The sequence below is a fragment of the Neofelis nebulosa genome, chromosome 16, assembly GCF_028018385.1.
Source record: "Neofelis nebulosa isolate mNeoNeb1 chromosome 16, mNeoNeb1.pri, whole genome shotgun sequence".
In the NCBI taxonomy this organism is placed as follows: Eukaryota; Metazoa; Chordata; class Mammalia; order Carnivora; family Felidae; genus Neofelis; species Neofelis nebulosa.
The window spans coordinates 2,121,077-2,137,337 of NC_080797.1; the positions used below are offsets into that span (position 1 = coordinate 2,121,077).

At 54.6% G+C, this 16,261-nt stretch overlaps 1 protein-coding gene across 2 annotated transcripts; it reads right to left on the reverse strand.

Moving 5' to 3' along the window:
- Window positions 1–1,066: 1,066 nt before the first annotated feature.
- LOC131497321 (asialoglycoprotein receptor 2-like) lies at window positions 1,067–12,006 on the reverse strand. 2 transcript variants are annotated; one of them, XM_058703525.1, is made up of 9 exons: window positions 11,827–12,006; window positions 11,342–11,621; window positions 7,739–7,837; window positions 7,537–7,632; window positions 7,057–7,128; window positions 6,802–6,888; window positions 6,571–6,716; window positions 2,417–2,523; window positions 1,067–2,174 (listed from the first exon to the last, which is right to left on the reverse strand). In XM_058703525.1, exons 2-9 carry the CDS (start codon window positions 11,463–11,465, stop codon window positions 2,018–2,020), a joined length of 888 nt encoding a protein of 295 aa, XP_058559508.1. In that variant the 5' UTR covers window positions 11,466–11,621; window positions 11,827–12,006; the 3' UTR covers window positions 1,067–2,017. The 2 variants fall into 2 exon arrangements, with proteins under 2 accessions (XP_058559508.1, XP_058559507.1); XM_058703524.1 differs by having other exon boundaries at window positions 11,342–11,540; window positions 11,827–12,005.
- Between the last annotated feature and the right edge of the window lie 4,255 nt (window positions 12,007–16,261).

Genomic DNA, 16,261 nt, shown 5'->3' on the forward strand with positions numbered 1-16,261 from the left:
TGCTTGAAATATTGCAGGTGAAAATATGGGGCGCCTGGGTGACTCAGTCAGTTGAGCGTCAGACTTCAGCTCTGGTCATCATCTCACAGTTCATGGGTTCGAGCCCCGCGTCGGGCTCTGTGCTGTCAGCACAGAGCCCGCTTCAGATCCTCTGCCCCTCCCCTGCTCACGCTCTCTCTCAAAAATAAATAAAAACATTAAAAAATAAATATTATAGGGGCGCCTGGGTGGCACAGTCGGTTAAGCGTCCGACTTCAGCCAGGTCACGATCTCGCGGTCCGTGAGTTCGAGCCCCGCGTCGGGCTCTGGGCTGATGGCTCGGAGCCTGGAGCTTGTTTCCGATCCTGTGTCTCCCTCTCTCTCTGCCCCTCCCCCGTTCAGCTCTGTCTCTCTCTGTCCCAAAAATAAAAATAAAAAAAAAACGTTGAAAAAAAAAATAAATATTATAGGTGAACACAAAAATGGCCACTAGTCCACCACAGAGAATGGCCAGATCCCCCAGGGCACATCCATACTTGGGAACTCTCGATGCCAGATTCCACAAGGCAGAACTTGTCAGGGAGCAGGCGAGACTGGGTGCACGGCCACAAAATCAAAAGAAGCCAGAGCGAAATGCCACGTTGCACCCAGGCACGAATGCAGAAAACCCCCTGACAGGAAACCTGGCTCGGGTCATTTTATGCGTCCACTTGACCGGACCCCAGGGTGCCAGTCAGACACCATCGTGGGTGTGCCTGTGCTCGGGGATAGGGTGAACACTGGAATTGGTAGAGCAGGTCGGGCTAAGCCCCCGGCTAGAATAAACAGTGGGCCCTCCCGAGAGGAAGAGAACCTTCTCCCTGCCTGACCCCCTTCTCCCTGCAACATCAGCTGGCACGGGAAGGGAACATCCACTCTTCCCGGGTCGTGAGCTCACCGCCTTCACCTGGAACCGCACCATGGGCTGTCCTGGGTGCCCGGGCTGTGGATTCACACTGGAATTATCACCACTGGCTCTCCGGGGGGTCCGGCTCGCCTGCACACCCGCAGGACCCGAGACTCAACCTCCATAATCGCACGAGCCAAATCCTTATAACAAATCTCTTTAATAAGTGATACACACACATACGTCCACATCCGACTGGTTCTTTGGAGAGCCCTGACTAATCCTCTGGGCACGATGGTTAACTCTGGGAGAAGGCGGGGGAGTGAGGGGCCTCCCTGTGTGTGTGTGTGTGTGTGTGTGTGTGTGAGAGAGAGAGAGAGAGAGAGAGGCAGAGAGAGAGAGAGAAACACTTTTTACTAAGACCATATATTATTTTAGTAAAAATAAAACAGCCAATTGTTTAAAGGCCCTCTTAATATCGCCTTCAGGATGATCTTGGAAGGGTGAAGTTCAGGCACCGTGGAAGCGGCCAGTGACACCCTGCGCTGGGGAAATGTCTAGATCTGTTACGGTCCAGAGAGGAGCGGTCACAGTGGACACAGGGCACAGAGGCTTCCCGACCTGCCTCCCCTTAGAGAGTATTTTCCACGGGCCCCCAGGCAGCTGGGCCACAGCTCCCAGGCTGGCGGTGGTGGGGGGCTGTTGTTCCCCAAAACCTCTTCTGCAGGAGACACCCCCCCCTACTGCCAAGGATTTGGGGGATGGAGGGTGCTGTTTCCAGGGGCTGCGTCCCGCTGAGCGGCTCTGCTCCAAGCCCCCCTCCCCTCCCTGACCCATGTCCCTTGGGATGGGGTCCCCAGGAGCAGCTGGCTCGGACTGAACCTGTCTCTTCCGGACCCCCCACCCCTTCTTTGCTCCCCACCTCTCCCAGCTCCCAACGACCAGTCCACACAGTTTCAAGTCATTTCTTCTTCCCCTATTGAGCGGCCTGAGAATCATAATCGTGACGGTGACTTGCTGAAGGAGGCGGGACCTCAGCATCTCCCGGGCGGTGATGCCCCCCCCCACCCGCTCCGCCCCTCCCCAGGCCTCTATTTTTCCTTTCTTCAAAATCCTCCGGTGAGCTGGGGGGCGGGGAAGGGGGCGGGGCTTCTAACCCGTGATGTTCTGCCTCATCTCGCACACCCAGCGCTGCACCTGCTGGCAGAAATTGTCATTCCAGCGGCCATTGGAGCGGACTTCCGCGCAGTCTTCGCCTCCTCCCACCTCGTGGCCCTGCCAGTCGTCTGGCTGAGTGGCGGCCCAGTTCCTAGGAAGGCAGGCTAGAGCTCAGGCTTTGACCCCTACCTACCCCTGCAGCCCTCACCGCCCCCCCCCCCCCAGCTCAGGAAAAGCACATCCTGAGGAGAGGAGGGGGCCAGGGAGCACACGCTGCAGCCTTGGAGGTTGGGAACCTGGGAGGGGGAGGCCTGGGGACTTTGGTCCCCGAGGGAAGGGTGGGAGTGGCTGGCCCCAGGCCAAACGAAGGATGACGAGGGGGGAGCCACTTACGTGTAGCCATGATTATAGTCTGTGCCATCCACCCACTTCCACGAGCCATCGCTGTCCGTGAGACCTATCCAGGCATCAAAGGGGTTTATGTGCTGTGAAATGAACTTCTGGAAAACAGGTGGTGTGACAAGTAAGGGAGATGATTCATTTCCAGAAGTACCAACTAAAAGCTGGGCTATCTGGTTAACAGGAGTTTCCGGCCTATTGGAAATCTGCACGGACCTCCCCACCCCCACAGTGGGGTCCCAAACCCTTAGACACCGCACTTCCTAGTTCTCCCACCCTCCCGCCAGCCTCCGTTTGGCGGGATTCTTTTTCAAAGGCTTTGCAATGAGCACGCGCCACCCAACCCAAGTCTCTGCGTCGCCCCAGGGAACGTCCGCTTGTTCTAATCAGACTAGTTTTGCCTCCCGTGGGCGGGCCCGGGCCACGTCGGCGTAAGGCTGTACCCTCTGTAGCACGCAGCCAATGAGGAAGCAGGGGAGGGACTTCAGCTAGGAGATAAATCGTCTGCTGTAACCGCTCGGAGTGCGCCTGTCCGTCAGACGCCCGCTCTTGTAGGAACGTTGATTACAGACTCGCTTCACTGCGCTCGGAGTCTCCGCGTCGCCGCTTCGATTGGGGCAGCGGGCTTGCGTCTCACAAGCAGGGAGGAAGGTTCTAGTCCCTGGGACCTCCATTCAGGCATAGCTGTGACTCCTTGAGTCTTCTCCAGCTCGATCTGAAGCACCAGCTCCCAGCACAACTATTCCTGTCTTTCCTTCTGTAACTGGAGTTATTATTTGGTGGACGTTGGCTGGGCTAAACGTCGTGCTAAGTGCTTTACGAAGATTCTCTTATCTGATCCTTACAAAGTCTCTAAATTGGGCGTCCTGGTGATTCACACTTCACATAAACGAGGTTAATGAACTTGAGGTAGCTGCAGAGCTCAGGAAGTCCAGTGCCCAGGGGTGGGGAGGTGGGGGGGATGGGGGGGGTGGGACCTCCGCCCCCTGACCTGACGCCCATTTCATTCCCAGCTCACAGTTGCTACCCCCACTCGAGCCCTTTCCTTGTCTCCTACCCGTGAGCTCTGACTCTTGGAATTCTGATTCTGGCCCCTGCCCCTGCTGCCCCCAAGGACCCCAACACCCATTCAGGATCTCAGTTTCAGGGGAACCCAGGTGGCTCAGTTGGCTAAGTATCCAACTTCGGCTCAGGTCATGATCGCACAGTCTGTGGGTTCGAGCCCCTTGTCAGGCTCTGTGCTGACAGCTCGGAGCCTGGAGCCTGCTTCGGATTCTGTGTCTCCCTCTCTCCCTGCTCCTCCCCTGCTCGCGCTCTGTCTCTGTCTCTCTCAAAAATAAACATTTTCCAAAAACTTTTTAAAAGCAAAGAAGAGATGAATGATGTAAAATACCAGAGAAAATATCCAAGAAGAAAAATAATACGACGCTACGTGAAGGGAAGAAACCCAAGAGGAAGATTTGAGCTCTGCAAGAAAGCCGAGGAGCCCCGCAGAAAGCCGGGCGTCGAGTATAAACTATAGGCTTGAGGACAGGACCGCAAGGCAGAGGGAAAGAGAGAAAAACCAGAAGCAAAGGGCACAAGGTGGTGGCTGGGGACGGCACATCACAGAGGTATATTTGCATGACCCGTTCCGGAAAAAGAAAGAGCCCATGCAAGGAAAAAAAAATGTAATGTTCATGTATTTAAACATATTTAAAAAGTTAGAAAACCCAACTTGACGAATTAAGAGGACGCTCCCGACCTCAGAGCAAAACTCCCAAGGAGAAGAATCAACAACGAGATATGCCTGGATGAGGCTGGTGAGATTCAAGACAGCAAGGACTCCAACCACTCGGGGCAAAACACTTCCAGAATCTCGGGGAGACTAGAAGCAGGAGGCATTAGCAACTTCGAAGTTGCTAAGAGACTAGATCTTAATTGCCGTCAACACAAAAAAGAAATGATTTTGTGACACGCTAAAGGTGTTAGCAAGGAGCAATCGTATTGCAATGTGTAAATGTATCAAGCCCACACACTGTAGGCTTCAAACTTACACAATGTTACATGTCAATGATATCTCAATTAAAAAGAAAAAAAAAAAAAAAAAAGAATGAGGCAGGGGCGCCTGGCTGGCTCAGCCAGTAGAGCATTGAATTCTTGATCTCAGTGTCATGAGTTTGAGCCCCACACTGGACATGGAGCTGCTTAAAAACGAACCCCAAAAAAACCCCAAAAAACAAAAAAACAAGGCACGTAGATAAGAATAAGTGGGCTGGTTTCCTCACCTTTCATATGGGAAGTTATATGAACTCGCTGATTTTTTTAAGCCAATAAATTTCAGCCCATCATTTACATAATTTTAAATGCAATTTAGCAATTAGAAGTCATCATTAGTATAATTAAAAATAAGCCAAGTCTAGGGGCACCCGGGGGGTTCAGTCGGTTAAGCATCTGACTTCCGCTAGGTCATGATCTCACAGTCTGTGAGTTCGAGCCCCGCGTCGGGCTCTGTGCTGACAGCTCAGAGCCTGGAGCCTGCTTCGGATTCTGTGTCTCCCTCTCTCTCTGACCCTCCCCTGCTTGCACTCTGACTCTCTCTCCGTCAAAAAAATAAAGAAACATTAAAAGAAAGTTTAACAGAGTTTTGGGGTGTGAGACCAAGGTCACTATTTTTTAAACTCCTCCCATGTAAAGGCTGGCATTATACATCCGAGGCTGAGAATCACCAATTTAAAAGAGACTCCAAAAGCATGGACAGAGGCAGGTGAAACAAATGCAAGGAAGAAGAAAGGAAGGACCATCTACTTTTATCCACATGCCAGGCCTGAAAGCAGACCCTGACAGTCACGCCGTCACAAGGGCAGTCAGCCAGGGCCACCGCAAAGCTGGGGCCATCACGAACTTACTGTGGGTCAGAGCACAGAGCACAGAGATCTCAGGTTGACCCACGTGAAACGGGCATTTTTTTTTTCAAGTCAAAAGTGCTTGCACTTGGGCAGTTTCAACCTGATCGGCAAAGCGAAATATGTTTGTAATTATTCTACCGTATAAATACATATATACACTGATAAATTTGATATATTAATATATATAAATTTGATACATTGGCATATTGATATAATATGTTGATATATAAACATACATAGCTGACATATTGATCAATGTCGATATGTTTGATATATTGATATCTTTATATATGTTGATATATAAATATATATATTTGATATACTGGTCAATGTCTATACGTTTGATATATTGGCATATTGATATCTTTATATATGTTCGTATATAAATATATATATTTGCTATGTTGATCAATGTCTATATGTTTGATATATTGGCATATTGATATCTTTATATATGTTCGTATATAAATATATATATTTGCTATGTTGATCAATGTCTATATGTTTGATATATTGGCATATTGATATCTTTATATATGTTCATATACAAATATATATATTTGATATATTGATAAGTATATATTCAATATACATATTCAGTAAATATATTCTGGCAATATGTCGAGTTGAAAACACTGGCTAAGGAGGTGAGCGAATCTGAATTCTGGCTCTGTCCTGCATTACGGGCAAATCACTTGACCCCCCCCCCTTTTTCTTAGTCCCCTCATCTCTCCCTCCCTCAAAGGGGGGTCCGAGCGCCCGCCCCACAGGGTCGTGAGGATTACAGGTGAACGCATGAAAACTCCTCGCACGCAGCAAAGACTCAATGACCGATCCCAGTCGTATCCTCCTTTTCAGAAAATCGCCGCCGCCCCCCCCCCCCCCTAATGGCTTGGTCCTCCCCTGGGAACACGTGTTCGCGGCTGTGGCTGGTGGCAGCGGTGGGCAGGGGAGACCTGAAGCGCTTTGGAGGGACCCAGGAACCCTGCCCACTCTGTCCCTTTCAGCTCATGACCGACCCCACCCCAAGGCCAGCAAGAAGGGCCCCGGCGTCCACACTGTGCCGTCGGAGCACCACCTGTGCCCGAGTTCCTGGCGCTAACGTCCCACCTCTTAGAATCAGTGGCCGCTTCGCCATGAACTTCCCGGCGCTCGGCCACACCTCTGCTTCTGGACGCTTCCTTTGGTTAGAAAATAATACTAAAGCAGCCTGCCCAGCCCCCCCCCCCCCCCCCCGGGTATACCCTGGGCCGCGCTCACCTGCTCCTCCCTGGAGTTGACGACCACCAGGTGCGCGTTCTCCAGCCGGCAGTGCTTCTCGGCCTCCGGCCAGGTCTTCCCGGAGCGCGAGAACCAGTAGCAGCTGCCCTCGAACTCCAGCCAGTTGACCGGGCAGCATTCTGTGCCTGAGGGGCCGGGGGCGCGGGGACATGAGCACCGGCAGGAGGGCACAGGCGCCCCGGGACGGGGGACCCCGTGCCCGGGCCCTACCGTTGCTCCGGAAGAAGGCCATCTGACACGTCAGGATGCGCAGGTCCACGGGGAAGTGCTTCAGATGAAGGAGCAGGGTGGCGTGATCTAGGGCACCGGGCGACGGGCACGGTGGGCATCGCGTGGCGGGCAGGGCCGGCGCCAACCCCCCGGGACCCCACGCGGGACTCCGCGCGCTCACGCACACACGCTGCGCGCGCACCCACGCGACGCACACTCGCACGCGCGCACACCCCCCCGGGGAGGGTCTCTGACCTGCTTCCAGGTCCTTCTGCTGTTTCTCCAGCTTGGCCTCCAGAGAGGTCAGCAGGTCACTGGCATTGCCCCCTGAAAAGGAGGACGGCTCAGGCATTCCGCGCCCCCCCCCCCCACCCCGTCCCGCCTCCACCCTGCGTCCCGGCCCCTGGCCTCCCCGCCTCCACCCCGTCCCCACAGCGGCTTTCTAAGCCTAAGCAGGGTCCCCACGTTCCCAAAACAGACCCCCCACTTCATTAGCAGAGCCTGCCGGCATGACCCCTCACCACTTAGCCCCCGCCTCGCAGGGTCTTCCTCACCCGCTGGCCTCGCAGCTTCTGTTCCCTCCACCCGGCACTAACCCCCACCCTCTGCACCTGCCTGATCATCCTTCCCGGTCCCTCCGCCCAGGGATCCCGTCCCTGGAAGCCTGGGGGCCCCCTACCCCCAGCACCCCAAACACGCCCCCCTCCTGCTCCCCCCGGGGAGGCGCCCCCTCACCATGCGAGCTGAGAGCGCCCATCTCCGTGAAGACGCCGGAGGAGAAGTGGCTGAAGTTCTCTTTCAGGATCCGCAGCTCCTCTTGAAGCTGGGCTCCTTGTCGGGGGCGGGGGACAGAAGGGACAGGGCAAAGTGGAGCGGGCTGTGTCCCCAAGGACAGCCCCTCCCCGCCCCGGCCCCGCCCGGCCCCTGCGACCCTCACTCTGGGACCCGATGACGCAGACGGCCACCAGCAGCAGGACGTTGAGGCCCAGGATGAGCAGACTGAGGCGCAGCAGCCACGGCCGGCGGGGAGGGGGCCCTGGCGGAGAAGGGGCGTCAGAGGGAAGGGCCTGGGGCGCAGGAGGCCCAGCGCACGGTGGGAGCGCCGGGGGAGCGGAGCCCTGGTGGCCGGGAGGAGAGTGGGTGGGAGTAGCCGGGGAGGGAGTCTCTGGGCTTTGGCCCCAGGGCTCAGGCCCTGCACACACGCATCCGCACACTCACCCCAGTGCACACATGCCGCCGCAGGTGCACGGGGCGCGCGGTGTTCACGTCATCCGTGGGCAAAGCCCCGCTCTCAGACCCGGGGACCCGGAGGCCCGGCTCCGTGTTCTTGCAACACGCGCCTGGGCCGCTCGGACACGTCCCGCACCCGAAGAAGGGCCCCCGTCCCCCTTCAGTCCAGGTCATTCCACCGCAGACCGCGCCCTCCCAGCCCCTTGTCCGTTTCCTGCTGCACTCGACAACCCCCCCCCCCCAGTCCCTCCCTCCGCTGTGAACTCTCCCCTGTAGCCTCAGTCACTTCACAGAAACTCGGACCCTCACACACGGGCACACACGTTTCTCAGTTCACCCTCTCACTCGTTGCACCCTGACTGCTGCCCACTCGCTGTTGCCCCCAGCGCAGCCCGATCCCGTCTGGCCCCCCGCCACCCTCGCTTTGGGACCCGATCGCGCGGCCGGGCGCCCGCAGCGGGACGTGCAGGCCCAGGATGAGCACACACTCTCATTAGCACACATTCTCACACACTCTGTCACAAACGCACCCCAGCTTCACAGGCACTGAGCTGGCTTCGCCCCGCCCAGCGTCCCCTGGCCTGGGACAGCGCTATCCTCCGGCCGAAGCCCTGCTCAGGCACCTTCACCTGCAACAACACTTCTTTGCCTCACACCCCACTTTCCTCTGTCCTCACCGCCATGACACCTCAACACCCCTGCACCCTGGAGGGGTCGGGGGTCGGGGGGGGGGGTGGGGAGGTCAGCCAGAGGCCCGGAGGCTTCCTCCCCAGTCTCCCTCCTGCCACCATCCTGAAGTGGACACTCCCTGTGAGTGACCAGCCAGAACTCCTGAGATCCTGACTCCAATGACTGTCACCTCCTCCCCTTCCCACTCGGGACTCCATCCTGAGCCAGGGAGGTCACGTCTCCACACTCCACTGCGAACACAGCCTCCCCTGTGTCCGACACCCTCCCCCTCACGCCCTCCTGATGCCCGGGGCGTCTCTCCATCCAGAAGCTGTCCCTGACCCGCAGTCTTCCCCAGCCAGGTAGGTTCCCGGGGCTGAGTCCGGCCGCTCTCTCCAGCCCCGTCCGCTGCTCAGGCCCCCGTCCTGCTTCCCAGCCTGACCTAGGACCCATAGACCCCAATCCTGGGCGAGGGCGGCAACCCGTCCCCACACCCCCGCTCAAGTCAGACCGCCCGCGGCCGACACGGACAAGTCTTGGTGCCTCAACGTTCTCGTGCCCGCTTCTGTGAGGGACCCCAAATCGCCAGACTCACAGAAGTCTAAGACGACGGTTGCCGGGGTCCAAGGAAATGGGGAGTCGCTGTTCGACGGGTACAAAGTTGCGCTTATGCAAGACGAGTAAGATCCGGACACCTGCCATACAGCTCTGTGCCCATAGCTCACAGCACGCTGTTGTGCCCCGAGCCGCTGGCTAAGAGGGTAGGACTCGGATTCAAGGTTCTTACCACATAAGAAACATGGAGGTCAGAAGACGAGCCACCTGACTGGATGGTTCTGAGAACAGAATGAGGTCAAATATAAAAGGTGCTGCCCAGGCAAGTTTCAAGGTAAAAGCGAAGGTCTGCCAGGGGCGCCTGGGTGGCTCAGTCGGTTAAGCATCTGACTTTGGCTCGGGTGGGGATCTCACAGTTCGTGAGTTCGAGCCCCGCGTCTGTATCTGTGCTGACGGCTCGGAGCCTGGAGCCTGCTTCGGATTATGCGTCTCCCTCTCTCTCTGCCCCTCCCTTGCTTGCACTCTGTTTCTCTCTCTCAAAAATAAATAAACATTAAAAAAAAAAAAAAGCAAGGGTCTGCCAGATGTGGAAAAACAGAGGCTATATTCACCCACCCCGCCAGAAACAACCAAGATATAAATCAGCCACCTCTCTCAAGACACTTGAACCTCAGGCAACAAAGGGCAAGGGTCGGGGGAGACGGGGAAAATGATATGGGCCCCAGTGGTCACCCGCCTGCTTCTAGGAGACAGTTTTCAGGCCTTGGGCAGGGAGGGGAAATCCCAGCAGGGCCCGGCGGACTCTCCAAGCTGAGGAAGCGAGAGTTTGGGGAGACCACAAGGGCAGAGTTCAGACAGGAGAGAGATGCCCAGAGAATTCTGGTCTGCGGAGGGCTGCACACTGATCAACACGTGCATGTCAGGAAAACTACCCAAGGCCAGGCAAGATAAAACCAACCTGGAAGGGCAAAGGAACCCTGTGTGGCACTCATACAGGACTGGGAATGGTACCTTGGGAGGGCTCCAGACCCGCCTGACAAATCATAAAAGTGGGGACGCCTGGCTGTCTCCGCTGGAAGAGCACGTGACTCTTGGTCTGAGTCATGAGTTCAAGCCCTGAGTTGGGTGTAGAGATTACTAAAGAAAACAATTAAATAAACTTAAAAAAATAAGGTAACAAATTTTCTTTTCAAAAATTCATAAAAGCAAAACCCAAAAGGATCAGATCGACTCCAAGTTGCTTAACTGCACCCCAGAACAAAGCTCAAGAATATTCAGAGGAATATAACTATATCCAGCACACAACACAGTAAAGTTCACAATGTCTAGCCTGCACTCAAAGATTACCAGACATACAAAGAGGCAGGAAAACACAACTCATGTTGAGGAGGTTCATAAATCTATCAACACCAAGCCAGAGGCACCTGTGTGGCTCAGTCAGTCACTCACACGTGACTCTTGATTTTGGTTCAGGTCATGATCTCATGGTTCATGGGTTCAAGCCCCATATTGGGCTCTGCACTGACAGCTAGGAGCCTGCTTGGGATTCTCTCTCTCCCTCTCTCTCTCTCTCTCTCTGCCCCTCCCTCGTTCAGGTGGTCTCTCTATCTCTCTCAAAGTAAATGAATAAACCTAAAAAAAAATCCAGAATGGATGCAGACATTAGAATTAGCAGACAAGGGCATTAAAACAGATATTGTAAAAATATTCTAGATTCTTAAAAATGTAACTACAGGGGCACCTGGGGGCTCAGTCAGTTAAGCATCTGACTTCGGCTCAGGTCATGATCTCACAGTTTGTGAGTTTGAGCCCAGCGTCAGGCTCGGTGCTGACAGCTCGGAGCCTGGAGCCTGCTTCGGATTATGTGCCTCCCTCTCTCTCTGCCCCTCCCCCACTAGTACTCTGTCTCTTTCTCTCTCAAAAATAAATAAATATTAAAAAATTTTTTAATAATAAAAAATGTAAGTACACATCAAAGAAGATACTTAAAAAGTCCCACCACTGTGAAAGGGACAGAGGCCTCGGGGAGACAGAGAAATCGGCAGCTGGGGGAAAGGGAGCAAAGCCCGGGAAGCTGGGTGCTCACCTGCGTGGAAAGGGTCTTCTCTCCTGGGGTTGTGCCCATGACGGCCTGGCCCCTCCCCTCCACCCGGCTGGTGGTCGTTTCCCTCGGAGTCCAGCTGCTGGATGTTTTGAAAGTCCTTGGCCATGCTGGGTGCAGGGCTGGAGCCTGGGCGGTTGAGGCTCCTCTGAGGACTGGGGCTGAGTTCGGGCTGAAGCTTGAGCTAAGATGTGAATTCGGGCAGAGGCTGATGGGGGGGTGGGCGGAGGACCCGAGCACATCGAGGCTACCGTCTGGGTTCGGTCTAAGGTTGGAGGGGAGTTTGGGGCTGAAATGCAGCTGGGTCTCGTCCCTTCTCAGGACACTGCTTGGGCCGGGACCCGGCCAGGAACCCTCCTTCCCTGCTTTCATGGACCAAACCCCCCTCTTCCACCAGCCCCACGGTCCCTGCGCTAGGGTCTCCTCCATACCAAACATCCCCAGTCCCACCTGCCCCTGACTTTGGTTACCTGTCAGGGGTATGGAGGGCTGACGCCCGAGTCCCTCGGGCAGCCCGGCCCCAGGGCGAGGAGGGGCTAGACCCCGGAAAAGTGGGCCAGGTGGTACCAGGAAGGCTGGCCCAGGCGAGGGCCCCGAGTCCGTGTGTCTGAGTGTCCAAGTGGTTCTAACCTGGCGTCTCCTGTCCCTGGGACTTTGGACAGTAAACAGAAGTGGAAACAGGGTTGGAACTCAGGCAAAGTGTCGTGGGGGCGGGGGACACGACTGTCTCTATTCTTCCCAGAGAGAGGGGTCTCCTGGCCTGTCCCCCTCACCCCCGCACGCCAGTCACCTCGCGCCTCGCTGCACCGTTCGGGAGGGGTGCGGGCCAGGAGGGGGCTGGGGCTCAGTTCACTGTTTCCCCTCTGCCCCTCCCCCCTTCCACGCCCTGCCCCTGAATTTCCCAGAATTGTTGGTGTCTCCAAATATGCCCGGGCCCGGATCAGAGGCGCCAGTTCCCTGTTCTTGCCCAGCGAGCGGGCTCAGCACCAGGCCCCCCAGCTCTGGGCTGACTCACCTCACTCTCCTGGGAATAAAGCCCCTCAGGACCAGCTTTGCCCTCCTGTGCTGAATGGGTCCCAAGGCGGCCCCCCAGGGCTGGCACTTCTGTGGCCCCCACCTCCCAGGGGAGGGAATGGGGCCTCGGGAAGATGAAGGGACCTTCCCTGGGCAGGCAGAGAGAAGCAGCCCAGCGTAAAAGAGGGGAGAAGTCAGGGGCTCCCCGGGGGCTCAGCCGGTTAAGCGTCTTGATCTCAGCTCAGGTCATGATCTCACAGTTCGTGCGTTCGAGCCCCGCATCGGGCTCTGTGCTGATGGCGGGGAAACTGCTTGGGGTTCTGTCTCTCCTTCTCTCTGCCCCTCACCGGTTTATTCCTCTCTCTGTGTCTCTCAAGGTAAATAAATAAACTTAAAAAAAAAATAATAAGAGGGGAAAAGTCACCGGAGCTCACCATAGCTTGAGAAAGAAAACAGCTTTCGTCCCTGATTTTGTGACCCTCACCAAACGCCTGCTGGCTGAGGACAGAGTTTCTCTGATGCAGCTAAGTCCTTGTGCTGAAAAGGTATCAGGGGCCTGTGTTTTCTGGCGGGAACTTGCAGACACACGGGACAGCCACACATTCCAACCTCCTGCCTTCCTGCCAGGTCCCCAAGGCAGTGGTGGCTGCTTTGGTTTTTTGACCATATCCCTCAGTCAGACACACGCACCCCCCCCACACACACATACACTGTGCCTTCACTTTGTTCTGATGCCCCAGAACCTGCCGCATAGCAGGTGCTTGATGAGTATTTGCTGAAGAAAAGAGCGGATGAAGGGATGAATTGGTACATGCGTTGTGGACGCGACGGTTTCCTACAACAGTGCTCACCTCGCTCCCTGCATCCTACTTCATGACCACCTACACGAACTTTCCCCGTCGGCTCACGGGCCACGCCCCCAGGCTTGGAAATCAGGGCTGGGAGGCCCCAGTCTGGGCAAGGAGGTGGTTTCAGTTCCAAGATTTGGGCAAGAACTTTGCCAAGTGGATTATCCACTGCCTGTCGAGGTGGGCCAGCTGCCATCCGGGGATGGGGGGGATTCTCACTGGCCACCCACCTCCACGGAACTGGGTTCAACACCCCCCCCCCCCACTGGCGAGATAGGACAGGGGACACGAGAGACATTCGCTGCGTCCTTCTCTTTCTCCCTGTTCCAAAGTCAGCATTTTAGGGACGCCTGGCTGGCTGAGTCAGTAGAGCGTGCAACTCTTGGTCTCGGGGTTGTGAGTCCGAGCGCCACGTTAGGTGTAGGGATTACTTACAAATAAAATCCTGAGGGGCGCCTGGGTGGGTCAGTCAGTTACGCATCTGACTTCCGCTGAGGTCATGATCTCACGCTTGTGAGTTCGAGCCCCGCGGCGGGCTCTGTGCTGACAACTCGGAGCCTGGAGCCTGCTTCGGATTCCGTGTCTCCCTCTCTCTGCTCCTCCCCTGTTCATGCTCTGTCTCTGTCTCTGTCTCTCTCTCTCTCAAAAATAAACATTAAAAAACTTTTTTTTAATCTTGAAAATCGGGTTTTAACTTACCGAAAGCTGACATATACTTGGATTATTTCTGAAGGTTTTATATTGTCTTACCTCTTTTTTCTTGGGTTTTTCTGATTTGTGTTATGGAATCCTGTTTTTATTTGGTTGATTTTGGCTTGGAATTTTTTTGCGGGGGGGACCTCAGGCACAGAAACTTAGGTTAGCTGTATTCCTGAGTTGGTGACACCCAATCTTCCCTCCTACTTCCCCTGTTCCCCCAAAGCCAATCCTCCTACTCTCCACGGGCAGCCAGAATGGTGTCTTTGCTGCATGGGACAACCTTCAAAGATGGCGGCCATCAACTTCTCTGATGGGCACGCAAGTCGCAACACCCTTCCAGAGCTACAGTCTGCTTCCCCTCCCCGCGGAGCTGGGCTCACTGGGTGACTTGCCGTGGCCGATGGAAAGCGCTAGAAGGGACAATCTGCCAGTTCTGGGCCCAGGCTTCAGCTCTCAGTCTTGGAAGCCAGCCACCATGTTTTACGGGAGCCCAGCTACCCTGCTACAGAGACAGAGGCTTGGGCTGGAGGTGGGGAAGCAAGACACCATACGGACATTGAGAGATCGAGAGAGAGAGGGACAGAGAGAGAGAGAGACCACACGGAGAAATGCTGAGGCCTGAGGACATGTGAACAAAGCCTTCTGGGAGCTTCCAGCCCAGCCCAGCCCAACAGCTGAATACACCCGAGTGCGTAACCCTAGCCAATGCGACATGGGCCCCCTGGCCGGGCCTGCCCTAATTTCTGGCCCCAGAGAGTCTTGAGACATAAGCGGTCGTTTGTTTTCAACCGCTGAAGTTGGGGGTGGATGTATGTTATGTATCAACAGGTAACCACAACAATATTTACTCTTCAATATGCATCCTTCTCAAATGTGTGCGTGTCTATTTGTCCGTCAGGTGCGTAAATGGGACTTTCATAAATGTTTTGTTCCTGACCTTCCTCGCCCAGCAACAAATGTTTAAGATCCGTCCGCGTTGCTATCAGCACATCTGGCTTGTTGCTACGAAGTCACTGGTGTGTGTCGATCGCGGTTTATTTACCCAGTCCCCTAGCGAGGAACCCGAGGCTGTCGCCAGCTCCCAACTGCCACCGTCTACACCGCGGCTGATGTTCCCACCACGTTTCCACGCAGACGTACGTGAGAAGTTCTCTCGGAACTATATCCAAGAATGAAATCGCTGGGTCACGGGATATTCACGCACTTCATTCCAGGCACACGCACGTTTTTGCGCGGATGAGATCGGAGCCACAATATATATATATATATATATATATATATATATATATATATATATATTTTTTTTTTTTTTTGGTGGTCTTTGTCCCCCTTTTCTTTTTTCTGCTTGCCTGAGATCCTCCCCCTCCCCCCTCCCCCCCCTTACTGTCTCTCCCATCCCTGAGCCTTCTATGAGAATAGTAATAACCCAGAATTATCTTTCTGGCTTCTCTCTGCCGGTCACCATGTCCCTGCGCAGATCTAGGCGACACCTTCCCTGTATAATACGATCAAATCACGAGATCACAGACTATTCTCAGGCTTGATTTGCCTGAGTCCCGTCAGGGCACACGTTTTCCAGAATGGCTATGCCCGAGGATACCGCCCCCCCCCCACTGGCCCATGACAGTCCCCCCCACCCCCACCCCTCCAACCCCTATCTGGTTCATCCTTCTCAACTTTTGACACTATTCAACTTCCCAGTTGCTGCAGATCTGACACCTTCTTCCCAGTTTCTTATTTCACATTTCCAGTTAAGAGTGGGCTTGGATACTTCCTCATTTGTGTGGTGATCATCTGAGTTTCCCCTTGTAAGAACTGCTCTTTTCATATCCTTTGTCTATTTTCCTATCGGGTTTCCTGAACCCACTTTGTGGATTAACCAGGATCTCTGGTGTATTCTAGACGCTTGTTCAAAAAACAAGAAAGCTCTTTCGAAAATAAAAAAGAATTAACCATAGTATTGTTGAAGTCAAAAAACTTAGGAGAAGCTTTGGAAGATAAATTTTAGGAAAGCTCCCAGGAAAGAGAGGGACAGAGAGAGAGAGAGAGAGAGAGAGAGAGAGAGCACGCGCAAAAGGACAAAGAGATAAAAAGAAAAAAACGTTTTAATAAGAAAATAGCTAAATTAGGGGGACTCTTTTCCCCCCTCTGGCCTCATGTTTCCACGTTTCTCATTAGGGAAACTCTCTGGGCCTCCACCCCAGCCCCCCAGCTCCCAGGCACATAGGTCTGCCTAATTCTTGGATGAAATCTTAATAAGTCCTTTTGATTTAAGATTTTAAGCGAAACCCACCTTTCACTGCTTATCAGCAAAAAAGACGACATCTCAATATCCGTATATCTG